Source organism: Cynocephalus volans, chromosome 5 (genome assembly GCF_027409185.1).
Source record: "Cynocephalus volans isolate mCynVol1 chromosome 5, mCynVol1.pri, whole genome shotgun sequence".
In the NCBI taxonomy this organism is placed as follows: Eukaryota; Metazoa; Chordata; class Mammalia; order Dermoptera; family Cynocephalidae; genus Cynocephalus; species Cynocephalus volans.
In genome coordinates this window covers 62,826,775-62,838,346 of record NC_084464.1, presented here as the reverse complement: position 1 = coordinate 62,838,346, position 11,572 = coordinate 62,826,775, and the positions used below count along the sequence as shown (strand labels likewise).

The 11,572-nt window shown below is 41.2% G+C and overlaps 1 protein-coding gene across 1 annotated transcript; it reads right to left on the bottom strand.

Annotated features, from left to right (window-relative positions):
* Positions 1–2,764: 2,764 nt before the first annotated feature.
* LOC134378536 (cystatin-A-like) lies at positions 2,765–7,633 on the bottom strand. The gene is made up of 2 exons (XM_063097735.1): positions 6,172–7,633; positions 2,765–3,188 (listed from the first exon to the last, which is right to left on the bottom strand). Exon 2 carries the CDS (start codon positions 3,147–3,149, stop codon positions 2,853–2,855), a length of 297 nt encoding a protein of 98 aa, XP_062953805.1. The 5' UTR covers positions 3,150–3,188; positions 6,172–7,633; the 3' UTR covers positions 2,765–2,852.
* Between the last annotated feature and the right edge of the window lie 3,939 nt (positions 7,634–11,572).

Sequence of the window (11,572 nt, the reverse complement as noted above, 5' to 3'; positions counted from 1 at the left end):
TGGGTGTCCAAAGACCTTCTGTTTCTCACTCTGTCTCTCTAACCTTGAGATCAGCCAGAGTTAAGCCATCTTGGTAACTCATAACAACCATGTGCAGGAGGGACAAAGATGCTTTCTGCTCTGGAAGAATTAACAAGCCATTTTGTCTGCAACCTTTTCAGAGTGGCAGGACTGGCCCCCCTTGCCTTATGCCTGAACTGTAGCCAATAATCCAACACCTTTAAAATTTTTAATAGCGGTTTCAGTGACTGTGAGCGTTTGAGGGCAACTTTGTGAGCCCTACATATAGGCACAGATAAATTAGGTGGCTATTTAATATTGGGCTCGTTCTGTATTTGTAATACAATGGATAGGATATATGCATTATTTAAAGTGTCCTGTGGTTTCAATTTTGTAAGATTTATGAGATGGTGGATGTGTTTGCACTTGAATTAAATTAGAAATATTGGTCATCATCTATCATGAAAACTTAATTTAAGCCTTAAGACAATAGCTTCCCATTTTTATAGTCAAGTATGCCTTTATCCCTCAAGGGCACACAACGGTCACGAAATTGTGCCTTTGCTCAGCCAGCACATTTTGTTTCCATTAGGTAGTTTTACTTGTAAAGCTACAGAACTTGAACTTCCTCAGGAATGACATTTCTGAAATGTGGCCACTAAGCCCAGTTTTCACACCCTAGAAAATTCTATGACTTGCCCAATATTTAAAAATTAAATCCCTTTTGTGCTTAAATTAGCTGGAATTGGCTTTTCTTGCTTACTGCAGAGAGCCCTGACTGATATTCACTTCCCATGCATCAGTTTTCTCCTTTAAAATGTAAATACTGTTAATTATAAATTATTAACCTTAAATTGAGTATTAACATGTTAAATAAGGAGTGTAAATATCTTTCTTGCAAATAATTACCAAGTAAATTTTTTCACATTTAAAAATGAAATTAAACCACGTTTTTTTCTTTATTATTCTCTTTCAAAGAAATTTATAGGTATTAAAATAAGTAAAACAGTGTCCTAGCTGTGGGTTGATTGAATTGTGTCCCCCAAAGTCCATATATTAGAAGCTTAATCCCCACTGTAACTGTTGAGAGTGGGAAATCCTATTACGGTAATTGAAAGGTGGGGCCTTGAAGAGGTGATTAGATTGTAGGACCATGCTGTAGTGAGTGGATCAAAAATGGTAGTCATGGGTTTGGTTTGGAGGGTTTTAAAAGGAGAATGAATGGGGCCAAGCCCGTGGCGCACTCGGTAGAGTGCGGCGCTGGGAGCGTGGCGACGCTCCCGCCGCGGGTTCGGATCCTATATAGGAATGACCGGTGCACTCACTGGCTGAGTGCTGGTCACGAAAAACGACAAAAAAAAAAAAAAAAAAAAAAAGAGGAGAGTGAATGAGGTTAGTCTCTTTCTCTGCTCCACCATTTTCTGCCATGTGAGACCCCTGCATTGCTATGAAGCCACCACCAGACACCTTCTCCAGATGTGTTCCCTGCACTGTGGACTTCCCAACTTCTAAAACTGTTAGCAATAAATTTTGTTTTCTTACAAAGCACCCAGTTCAAAGTATCTTGTTATAAGCAACAGAAACAGACTAATATAGTCCTTGAGTGGGTTGGAAAGTGGTTGGTTTTTAAAACAGCTCTATTTTGGTACAGAAATATTATAATACCTTGAACACTATGGATATTGAAATTTTGCTTAATAAAAGAGCTGTTATTTTTGAAAATTTACGAAAAGCTTTGACCTTCTAGGAAGAAAGATAATATGAGCTACAAGATATTATTATTTAAGCATGTTATCATAGACATGCAAAGCACTTAGAAACATGTCCACACCCACCTGCAGGAGATGGCGGAAAAGGCAGTCTTCGTTCCAGGAACACATGAGCAGCTGATCACTGGGATTTTACTATGTGGAGGAGGGGAGAATGGACATGTGGGTTTCTGCCACAGGGATTTCTTCCACATCAAAAAATATAAACAACATTGTCATTTTTAACAAATGCACAGAAATTTATATTTCACATTCCCCTTTATTTAATTCAAGGTTGTTTTAGTATCCACTTGCGTTTCATATGGAGTAAGCATATTTATCACCTCATCAGATCTCTATTTCAAAGAGAAACTGTGGTTTAGTGATGAATATATAAGAATAAAAAGCAGGATTCCGCTTTCAGTGAGCCCTTAGAATCTCAACTATGGGTAATTATAAGGGTTTGCTAGTTGATCTCTCTAAATGCCATCTTTGTTCTGTTTGTTTTTCTTTCTTTACCTCTGGGATTCAGGCAGACACCATCTCTGTTTTTTTCCCAGTTCACCATCTGCCCTGCAGTCCATCTCCCATGGCTTTAATCATGTCTCCTGCTGTCGGCAATGGCCCTCTACAATATGGCTTGAACCTACCCGTCTAATTTGGTCTTCCATCATTTCAGACAGTGAATCAGGCAGCCAGGCTAGTGTTTCAACTGTTCCCAGACCAGCAAACCTATCTTCACAACCCAGGCTCCTCCTCACCTGACTCAGAATGCCTAGCCCTCCTCTCCCTCCATCTAGATCCTGTCCATCCCTCCTCTTCCCATTTATTAATTGTGTGGCCTTTGATAAGTTACTTAACATGTCTGAGCCTCAGTTTCCGCAGGTGTAAAATAGAAGTTAAAAATACTTGCATCACACGGTTGTTGTAAGAATTAATGAGGTAGAGGGTTTAAAGTACCTGACACAGAGAAAGGATCTTTAAAAGGTTTTTTTTTTTTTTTTTTTTTGGAAAAGAATGCTTCTTTATTGGTGGTTATTTTTATAGCAAGGATTACTAATTAGTAGCCAGTGGAAGGAGTCGGACAACTTTTGGAACATGCTGCTAAAAGCCGGTCAGCTCATCGTCCTTGCTTTTTTCAGTCTGGTAACCAGAGAGTATCAAATCCTGATTTTGCCCAGGAAGAGGTTCGAATACTTTCAACTGAACATAACGATTATTGCCTACACACACCTTAATATAGTAATTTGTCCCAGCTACTACTTGAGTTTTATACTCTACAGCTTCAAATTCTTGAAAAGTCTCATTTGTTTTTTCTTCAAGTTGTGGTCTAACCTTATCAGCAATCTTCTGAATTTCTGGAGTGGCAGGTTTGGCGTCAGTTAAGCCTCCAGGCATCATCCTGGCCAGCTGATTCTTTGCTGGGGAGGTAGCTGGAACCTGGAACAGAAGTAATCTCTTTAAAAGGTTTTGATGGAGCATGGGTATGGGCATGTTACTCAGGAGCAGAAGCTGTGATGGTAATGGGTGTTACCAACAGAAAGAAGCTGTTTCATGCTGAAAAGTGCTGGTTCATGACTACTACTCTTACTGACTGGGAGGTAGGACTGGGTGACTTCTCCAGTCCCTTCCAACTCTGAAATCCCATAAATTCACACATCTATGAAGAAGGAGATCTGTTCATCTCTTCTGCTTTATTGTTACGATCAATTTGTGCTCAGCACTCTTACAAATATCATCTTATTCCATCTTCACTACAACCTGACAACCTAATAATTATAATGATAACTATTATTATTCCCATCTTACAAATGAGCAAAGTGAAGTTCAAAGAACTGGATAACTTAGCCCAAAATCATATTTCTAAGAGAATTTGGATTTGCACCCAGAACTTCCTTCTTCCACCAATGAACACCAGCTTCCCTGCTCCAGCTTTTGTGAAGTTGAATGTTCTTCATACAAATATCAGTAGGAAGACATTGAAGCACAGAATGAGTGGGGTATTGTAAGAGAATGCCTGACTATGAATGAGCTTATGTCTCCAAGCTTGGACAAATTCTGGCTGGGGTAACAATAGAATTTATATATGAGAAGACTGTTGGCAGTTTTTCAGGCACTGTGGAGCCAGGAAGAGAAGCCAGAAGACTGCAGATGGGTACACACTGTTCCAGTTTGTGGAAAGAGGAGGAAAGTTGATTCTGCAAGCCATAGATGCAGGACCCCGGGCAAAGTTCTTGAAGGGCAATCCATGAACATAAAAAAGGGGAGGTGATTGCTAAGCACCAGCGAGCTTTCTTTGAGAAGAGATTATTCCACGTGAACCTCACCTCTCTTTTTGATAAGATAAAAGACTGGTATATTTTTATGTAGACAATGCATTTTGTTCATTATAATGAACAAGTTGGAAGTGCATAGACAGGTGGATTCATAACAAGTTGAAAAATATATTTTTTGAAAGATAATAAAGAATATTAAATTTCACTGTTTCCATAAAAATATAATTTTTTGGTTATTCACTTTTTTTTTTCCTGGTGGCTGGCTGGTATGTGAATCTGAACCCTTGACCTTGGTGTTATCAGCACCACACTCTACCGAGTGAGCTAAGTGGCTCACCCTACAAGCAGTTTTAAGAAATAACACAGAGAGATCCCCTGTACACTTTACCTCGTCCCCTCCAGTGGTTATATTTTGTAAAACTATAGTATAATAGTACAATCAGGATATTGATATTGATACTACAACCCATGGATCTTATTCAGATTTTCCCAGTTTTACTTGTACTCGTGTGCATGTGTATATTAAGTTCTATACAATTTTATCACCTATATAGTATTACCTATCCACTACTGTAATCAAGATACTCACACCTCAAACTGAAGGATCATTTTTAATGGGGATGAGAGAGCTGTAAGTCTTGAAGGACAAAAGAGGGGGGAAATATTTCAGGTGAGAGAAGAGCAAAAAGAAAATCTGAGGCATGAATAAATATTGGATGCAAGGGAGAGCACTGACTATTAAAGGGAAAGACTGCTAAATTATAGATGGGGTAAGCAGGTCAGTTAGGTAGCATGCAGAGCCACATTATAAATGGCCTTGAACATCAGGGATATACCACTTATACATGAAAAAACAGCATAACTAAATGCCACCTAACTCTTAGAGGACATTCAAATATTCATCCCTGTGGCCAGTGGTACAAAGAGGCATAAGTGTTTTTGCATTTGCTGTTCTCTCTGCATAGAACACTTTTCTCTGGTACTTATAGTCCAGCTCCATCTCACTATTCAGGTTTCAGCTTAAAGGTCACCTCTACAGGGAAGGCTTCCCTGGTCATCTATCCTGGAGTATTGCCTTTACCCTAGTTTGCTGCTTTATTTCTTCCACATAATTTATTTAGGAAAAAAAAAAAAAAAAATATATATATATATATTTGTTTATTTGTTTACTATTTCTCTCCCCCAACTAGAATATAAATTTAATGAGAAAAGAAATCTTTACTGTTTCATTTTCTGCTATACCCCACTGCCAAATATAGCACTGGCACATAGTAGGTGCTTAATTGTTGTTGAATGAATAAACAGGCTATCTGTAGAAGTTGTGGCATAACCCACTTTGAAGGTTCCCTGGTCTTACATTTTCTCCCTATTTTTCCTTTCTTTTCTCTCTGAATTTATGGATTCAGAGTCAACAAATATAAAATGGAGGTGATCCATCATTACTTCCAAGTAGGCTTCCCAAATTTTACTTCAAACCATACAAAAAACATGTGCTGAGTAGTGAAAGGATAGAAGGGTATTATTTGTTAATATGTGATGTGATCAGGCCATTCATTGATTTACAGACTTTGTGTGCACATTAAGTACTAGGCAGTAGCTGAGAGAGACCCTGTCCTCATAGAGCCTAGAGTAGGAGACAGGCATATAAAATTACAGTACAGTATAAAAATTTAATAATTGCAGTATGAGCTAGGTGTAATGCAAAGAACCACTTAATATTTGAGTGAATCAGAAAAGAATTCACAGAGGAGGTGCCATTGAAATTGGGACTGGAAACAAGTGTATTTACCAGGTAATCATTCTTAACTAGAAAAGCACTGAAACAGAGCAGCTTTACATATTCTGGAAGATAACTCTACCTTTGTCTCCACCAGTATTCATTCATTCTTTCATTCTTTCAATCAGTCAATAGTTTTTGAGCATTTGTATCTATCTGGAGAAATACAAAAAGGCAGATTCACCTCTGACCTGAAGGCTTTCACAATCTAGTTGGAAAGGAAAGGCATAGACAGCCACTTTGGAACAAGACTGCCTGGGTTTAAATCCCTGTTCCACCAGCTCACTAGCCTTGTGGCCTGTGAAAGAAACTTAACCTCTTTCAGCTTCAGCTTCCTCATCCATTAAATGAGGATGATAAAAGTACTTACCTCATAGGGTTGTGTTCAATAAATGTAGCTGTTATTATTTTCAAAAAACTATTAAGAGTTACGGGACTAGAGAAGAGGGAAGGAAAGCAGCAGAGAATCCCAATTTAATCATGATCATATCCTTTCACAGGTCTTTCGATATTCTTTTATCAACTCCTTTTTACATGTGTTGATGAAAGCATTTACTTGTTTAATTTCTATGGCCAAACTCATTTCCTTTTCTGGTCAATCAGTTCCCATAGGTTTTATATCAATTAAGGGCTTCAATGTGGCTTCCCAAAACATTTTCTCATGCTTCGGAGAGGCAGATCATGGCCCCTCGAGGTACCTATGAGGTAAGGGGCTAAGTGGAGAAGATGAGGGTCTGCCTTTTGCGGTGCTTGGTATCTGTGTATCCAGTAACTGTCTTTTGATGATACATGGGAACTATAGGCCCAGTGTTGACAGAAAGTATGAATTATTTTTTCAAAAAGTTGGAAATACAGATTTTTATAATAAATCTTGTAATATTCTAATGTTAGCAACTAATTTTTAAAAATTAAAACAAAACAGGTCTGCTTGCAGGATTCAGCCGACAGGCCATGAGCTTGACCTCTGGGTGTTTGATGTTGCAGGTACAAATGGACTCCCAGTCCACACCTTTCCTTAGAGAGGGGGAAAGGACTCTGGAGGCCACACAGTTGCTGTGGAAAAAACAGAACTAGAACTCTGCTGATAAAGCCAGAGAAATCTTGTTACAGGTTTTCTGTCAAAGTCCTCTAGCAGCCAGCTTCTCACACCAAGGACTGTAGAGTCTGTGACTTTTGTTTTGTAATCACTCAGGAAAATCTTTACACCAAAGAGAGGAAGTGGAAGGTCAGAACCCGTAGTTTGTTTTGTTTTGTATTAAATTGTGTGCTTTTTTTTCTTTCTCTCTTCTCTTCCATTTACCCTTTTTGATACTAGCTTTCCCTTGGTGAGAGCCAAGTTCCCAAACTGCAGAAACCCTGCCAGGTGACACCCACCACGCTGGATGTATCTCTGCAGATCAACTCTCCTTTGTCGCAAGGATATGCTTTCAGGTGGGTCCGCTGAGAATAAGTTTAATAAACTCATTCATTTCAAGTGTTAATAACAGCAAAGTCAGTAGCTCAGGTATCTAAGGTCTAAAATTGGCAGTCCGCAGTCACGTGTTACCTCCGGAGAACACTTGCAGTTTAATAATTCTGTCAATTTTTCATTCCTCGAAGTGCAGGCCCGTCAATGGGTGGTGGGAGAGATCCTTTGGGTGTCCTGGGGGTGAGAGAGGGACCTTCCTGAAGCCCCCGAATATGTGGCGAAAGGAAACAACTGGCGAATCTGGGTAAAGGGCAGACAGACGACAGTTCCTCGGACTCTTGAAACTTTCGTAAGCTGGAAATCATTTTTTTTTTTCTTTTTAAAAAGTTACTTTAAAAAAGCAAGTAAAGGAGACCTGGAGAAAGTGAGGGGGAGGGAGAGGGGGAAAAGAGCGAGGCGGAGAGAGGAGAGCAGAAGGAAGGCAAGCGGAGGGCAGAGCAGCCCCCGCGGGGCGGCGCCAGCGGTGGAACGCGCAGGCGCTCCCGCTCCACCTCCGCGGCGCCGTGCTGTCAGTCCGTCTGTCCGTCTGTCCGTCTGTCCGTCTGTCCGTCTGTCCGTCTGTCCGTCTGTCCGTCAGTCCGTGAGGCTGCAGGGCGGTCAGGCATGCGGGATTGCGCGGGATGGGGGTGGACACCTCGCAGACGTCCGGCTCACGGTGGCCTCGGGAGGCTGGGGGCGGCCACCTGCCTCGGCCCTGAACCCGCAGCTCAAGTCCTGTGAACAGAAACACTTCCCCGCGGTGAACCATGGGGTCACGAAAGCGAGAGAGTTGGGGTCAATCCTCGGTTCATCTGGGCCCTGACAGGTGCACTGCAGTCTTTGACAAACCAAGGTTATCAAGTTTAATTAAACATTTTATTTTTTTTTATTTTTTATTTTATTTTATTTTATTTTTACTTTTGTCTTTTTCGTGACCGGCACTCAACCAGTGAGTGCACCGGCCATTCCCATATAGGATCCGAACCTTTTTATTTTATTTTTACTTTTGTCTTTTTCGTGACCGGCACTCAACCAGTGAGTGCACCGGCCATTCCCATATAGGATCCGAACCTGCGGCGGGAGCGTCGCCGCGCTCCCAGCGCTGCACTCTCCCGAGTGCGCCACGGGCTCGGCCCTTAAACACTTTAGAAACCACCGTTAGTGGGTAACGTGGAGCGGGGGAGAGCAAACCTTTGACAGAATGGAGAGATTAGAGCAGTTAGTAAAGGTGATTTGGGGACCAGTTTTAGTGAGAGAAGTTTCAAACCTCAACGGGAAAAATGAGGTTCTCAAACTGTCTTCATTCACTTCTCTTCCTTATTATTATTATTTTTTTAAAGGTGTGTGTGTGTGGGGGGGGAGAATGGGGGCTGGGAGCCCTCATTTTTCATCCTCTTTTCACCAACCAATTAAGAGATAGAAGGCATCTTATTAGCAGCAGCAGAACTTGCACATAGGTAGGCAATGGGATGGGTACAAAATCAGTGGGGAACTCCTCCTCACCTTCACCTCTAGTCATGGGGTGCAGTGAGACTGGTCTAGAAGTGGCTTTGTGAAAAGACCTGACCTCTAAGATGGAAACTTGAGTTAATAATAACTAAGGAGGAAGCAAGCTAACTAATTGGCCCAGAGTTGTGAACATGATTAGGAGGAGGTATATTAAAGACTGATCATGAAGATGTCTTATTCACATCAAAGGAAATCATAAGGCAAAGAAAGCAGAACAGAAACTCACATTTTCTCTTGATCAGTGGTGGTTGGCTAAGTTGTCATTTGCAAGTGGAGGATGCCAGAAAGTCTAGTAATAGAGTAATTTTCTAGACAGGTAGACAGGGAGCATACTATTACAGTAAGCCCCAAGGTTGTGGCAGTGACAAACAAACTCTTTCCCACATAGATAGTTAAGAAATATGTTCAATTACTACATGAAAGGATTCATCTAAATCATTAAAGTCCTAAGTGTCAGAATATACAATCCTGCCCAAGTCAAGAATCTGCCTCCAGCAGCAAGCACAGACTTTCCAGTTATAAATAAATTCCTAGAAAGGAATGACTAAGTACTGTATATCATTTCTCCAAACTGCTGATCCAATAGCCAACATGAAATTTGGTATCTGTAATGGCTATCTCACTTTATCCCCTGTGCCTATCATAATTCCTAGCACATTATAAAGGGTTCAATAAATATTTGTGGAATATATTGATAAGTTTATAACATTTACCACATTGTATTTATTATACTACCTTAAAAACAATCTCTAAGATGCTGAGTTACAGCCATCTTAGCTGACATTCTGTGAAGTCTGGCCTTTTAAATCAACCTGAGGATGTTAGAACAGTAAAGGACCTTAGTTAGGGTTAGGTAGGTGAGTCTAACCTACTTGCTTTTCAAGGATAACACTTGAGACACAGAGTGGGAAGGTAAGTTTCCTAAGGTCACACAGCCTGTGGAGCTAGTATATGAATGCATCTTCTGACTCCTAATCCTGCCTAGGATGGATACCAGCTCTTAGAGAAAGAGCAGTTCGAAGGACACATCATGATATTATGGAAGTTGATCTTCATTAGGAAAGAAACAGCAGGAAAAGCATTACAGAATGGAGGAAAGAGTTTTGCAGTGGTATGTTGAGAAGACCTGTGCAGTCTCTTCAGTACTAACATTAGGCAGCTCAAGGCATTGCAAGTGACTTGACAGTGCTGGAGCTCTCAAATCTAGAAATACACAGTGCTAATGTTAAAGTCTACTCTTCCTTGTGGTTTTCATTCTGAAAACTTTAAGGAATAATTGATCTGTCCTTTTTTTGCACTCCTGTGGAGTAAGTACTTATTCATAATAAAGAAGTTAAAATCCAGAGTGAAAAAAAAATTTTTTTTTTAATTTAAAAGATGACCAGTAAGGGGATCTTAACCCTTGACTTAGTGGTGTCAGCACCATGCTCTCCCAAGTGAGCTAACCGGCCATCCCTATATAGGGATCCAAACCTGTGGCCTTGGTGTTATCAGCACTACACTCTCCCAAGTGAGCTATGGGCCAGCCCCAGAGTGAAATTTTTAACTAAAAGCCAGGAGACCGAAATTGAGGAGGATCTTGTCTTTTTGTCAAAAACAAAAACAAATACTCACTAACCATCTCTTCATGTGCCTTCTTGTGGGAGCACAAGATGATAAGGGCAAGTAAAATGGACTGTAAGTAGTTTGGTTTTTTAGGGCACTCCTTGATTTCAGTGTGTGGGAGGGGACTTCCTATAGAATTTTCCCAATGTGTTTTCTTGTTGAAGAGAGTCAGAAGGCCAGGAGAAATGAAAAGACCTTTAGAAGGAGTCATTAAGGAGAGGAAGTCTGTGAAGAAAAGAATGTGAACTGATATCTACACTAAAATAATCTAGTCTTACTTGCTCTGAGCTGTTTTATCCTGGCTCTTGTATTGCTGACTGAATCTGTAAGAAATGGACAGAAGATGCTGATGTGTGGTTGGTTACACAGATATAATTACATTCATATCCACAGCCAGTTCATAATGGAAGGTCTGATATTCATCAGCTAACTCAACCCTGAGCTTCCTGGTATCCACATTTACCTGGAGGAGAATTTCATTGACCTTCATTCTACCCTACTTAGCTCAATGGCACCCACAACCCCCAAAGTGTACTCCATGGATCAAGCTCAGGAGGGGCTGCAACTTCTTGCACAAGCTGTCCTGCAAATGGGAGCCACTGCTGCTGTGCTTGAGGCTGAGAATGAGGAGGCTGACAAGGTGGCTGCCCTGGCCCAGACCTCGCAGGTCATCCTGAGTCAAGCCATCCTCCATACCTGGAGGATGCAAGCGGGACATCTGCTCTCTGCTCATAGAGCCATGGATGCCTGCTCTCTTGGAAGGAGAGCCCACAAGACTAGGGCTCTTTCCACACATCTCACCCTTGGCAGGACCTCCAAGTGGGCAGACTTGTCCCCAACAGTTGGAGGCAAGCCTCCTGGATATCTTAGGAGACATTTTATTATATCTGTGAAAAGTGGGCCCTTAATCTTCAAAGGGGAGCCACCCACATGAAATTGTCTCTTTCTGTGCCTCAGAAAGTAACCTTTGCCCTCCCTAGTGCTTCTGTGCCTTTCGGCCAAGCTCTTTTGGGTGGGCAGATTTACCATGAAGCATGCCTTCCATGAGGATACCATCTGTGTTATTTTTCAGCACCTCCTCGAAAACCTGGAGAAGGTTCCAGACCAAATATGGCTTCCCAATGTGTACTAGGCTAGTGGAGGCACACATATTGAGGTGTCCTGCCCCAAAGGCAGGAAAAGTACATCAGTACTTTTTGATCATTCTTCA

Bases quoted from the DNA above. Each gene is read 5' to 3' on its own strand.
- LOC134378536 (XM_063097735.1), bottom strand. From the start codon at position 3,149: ATGATGCCTGGAGGCTTAACTGACGCCAAACCTGCCACTCCAGAAATT.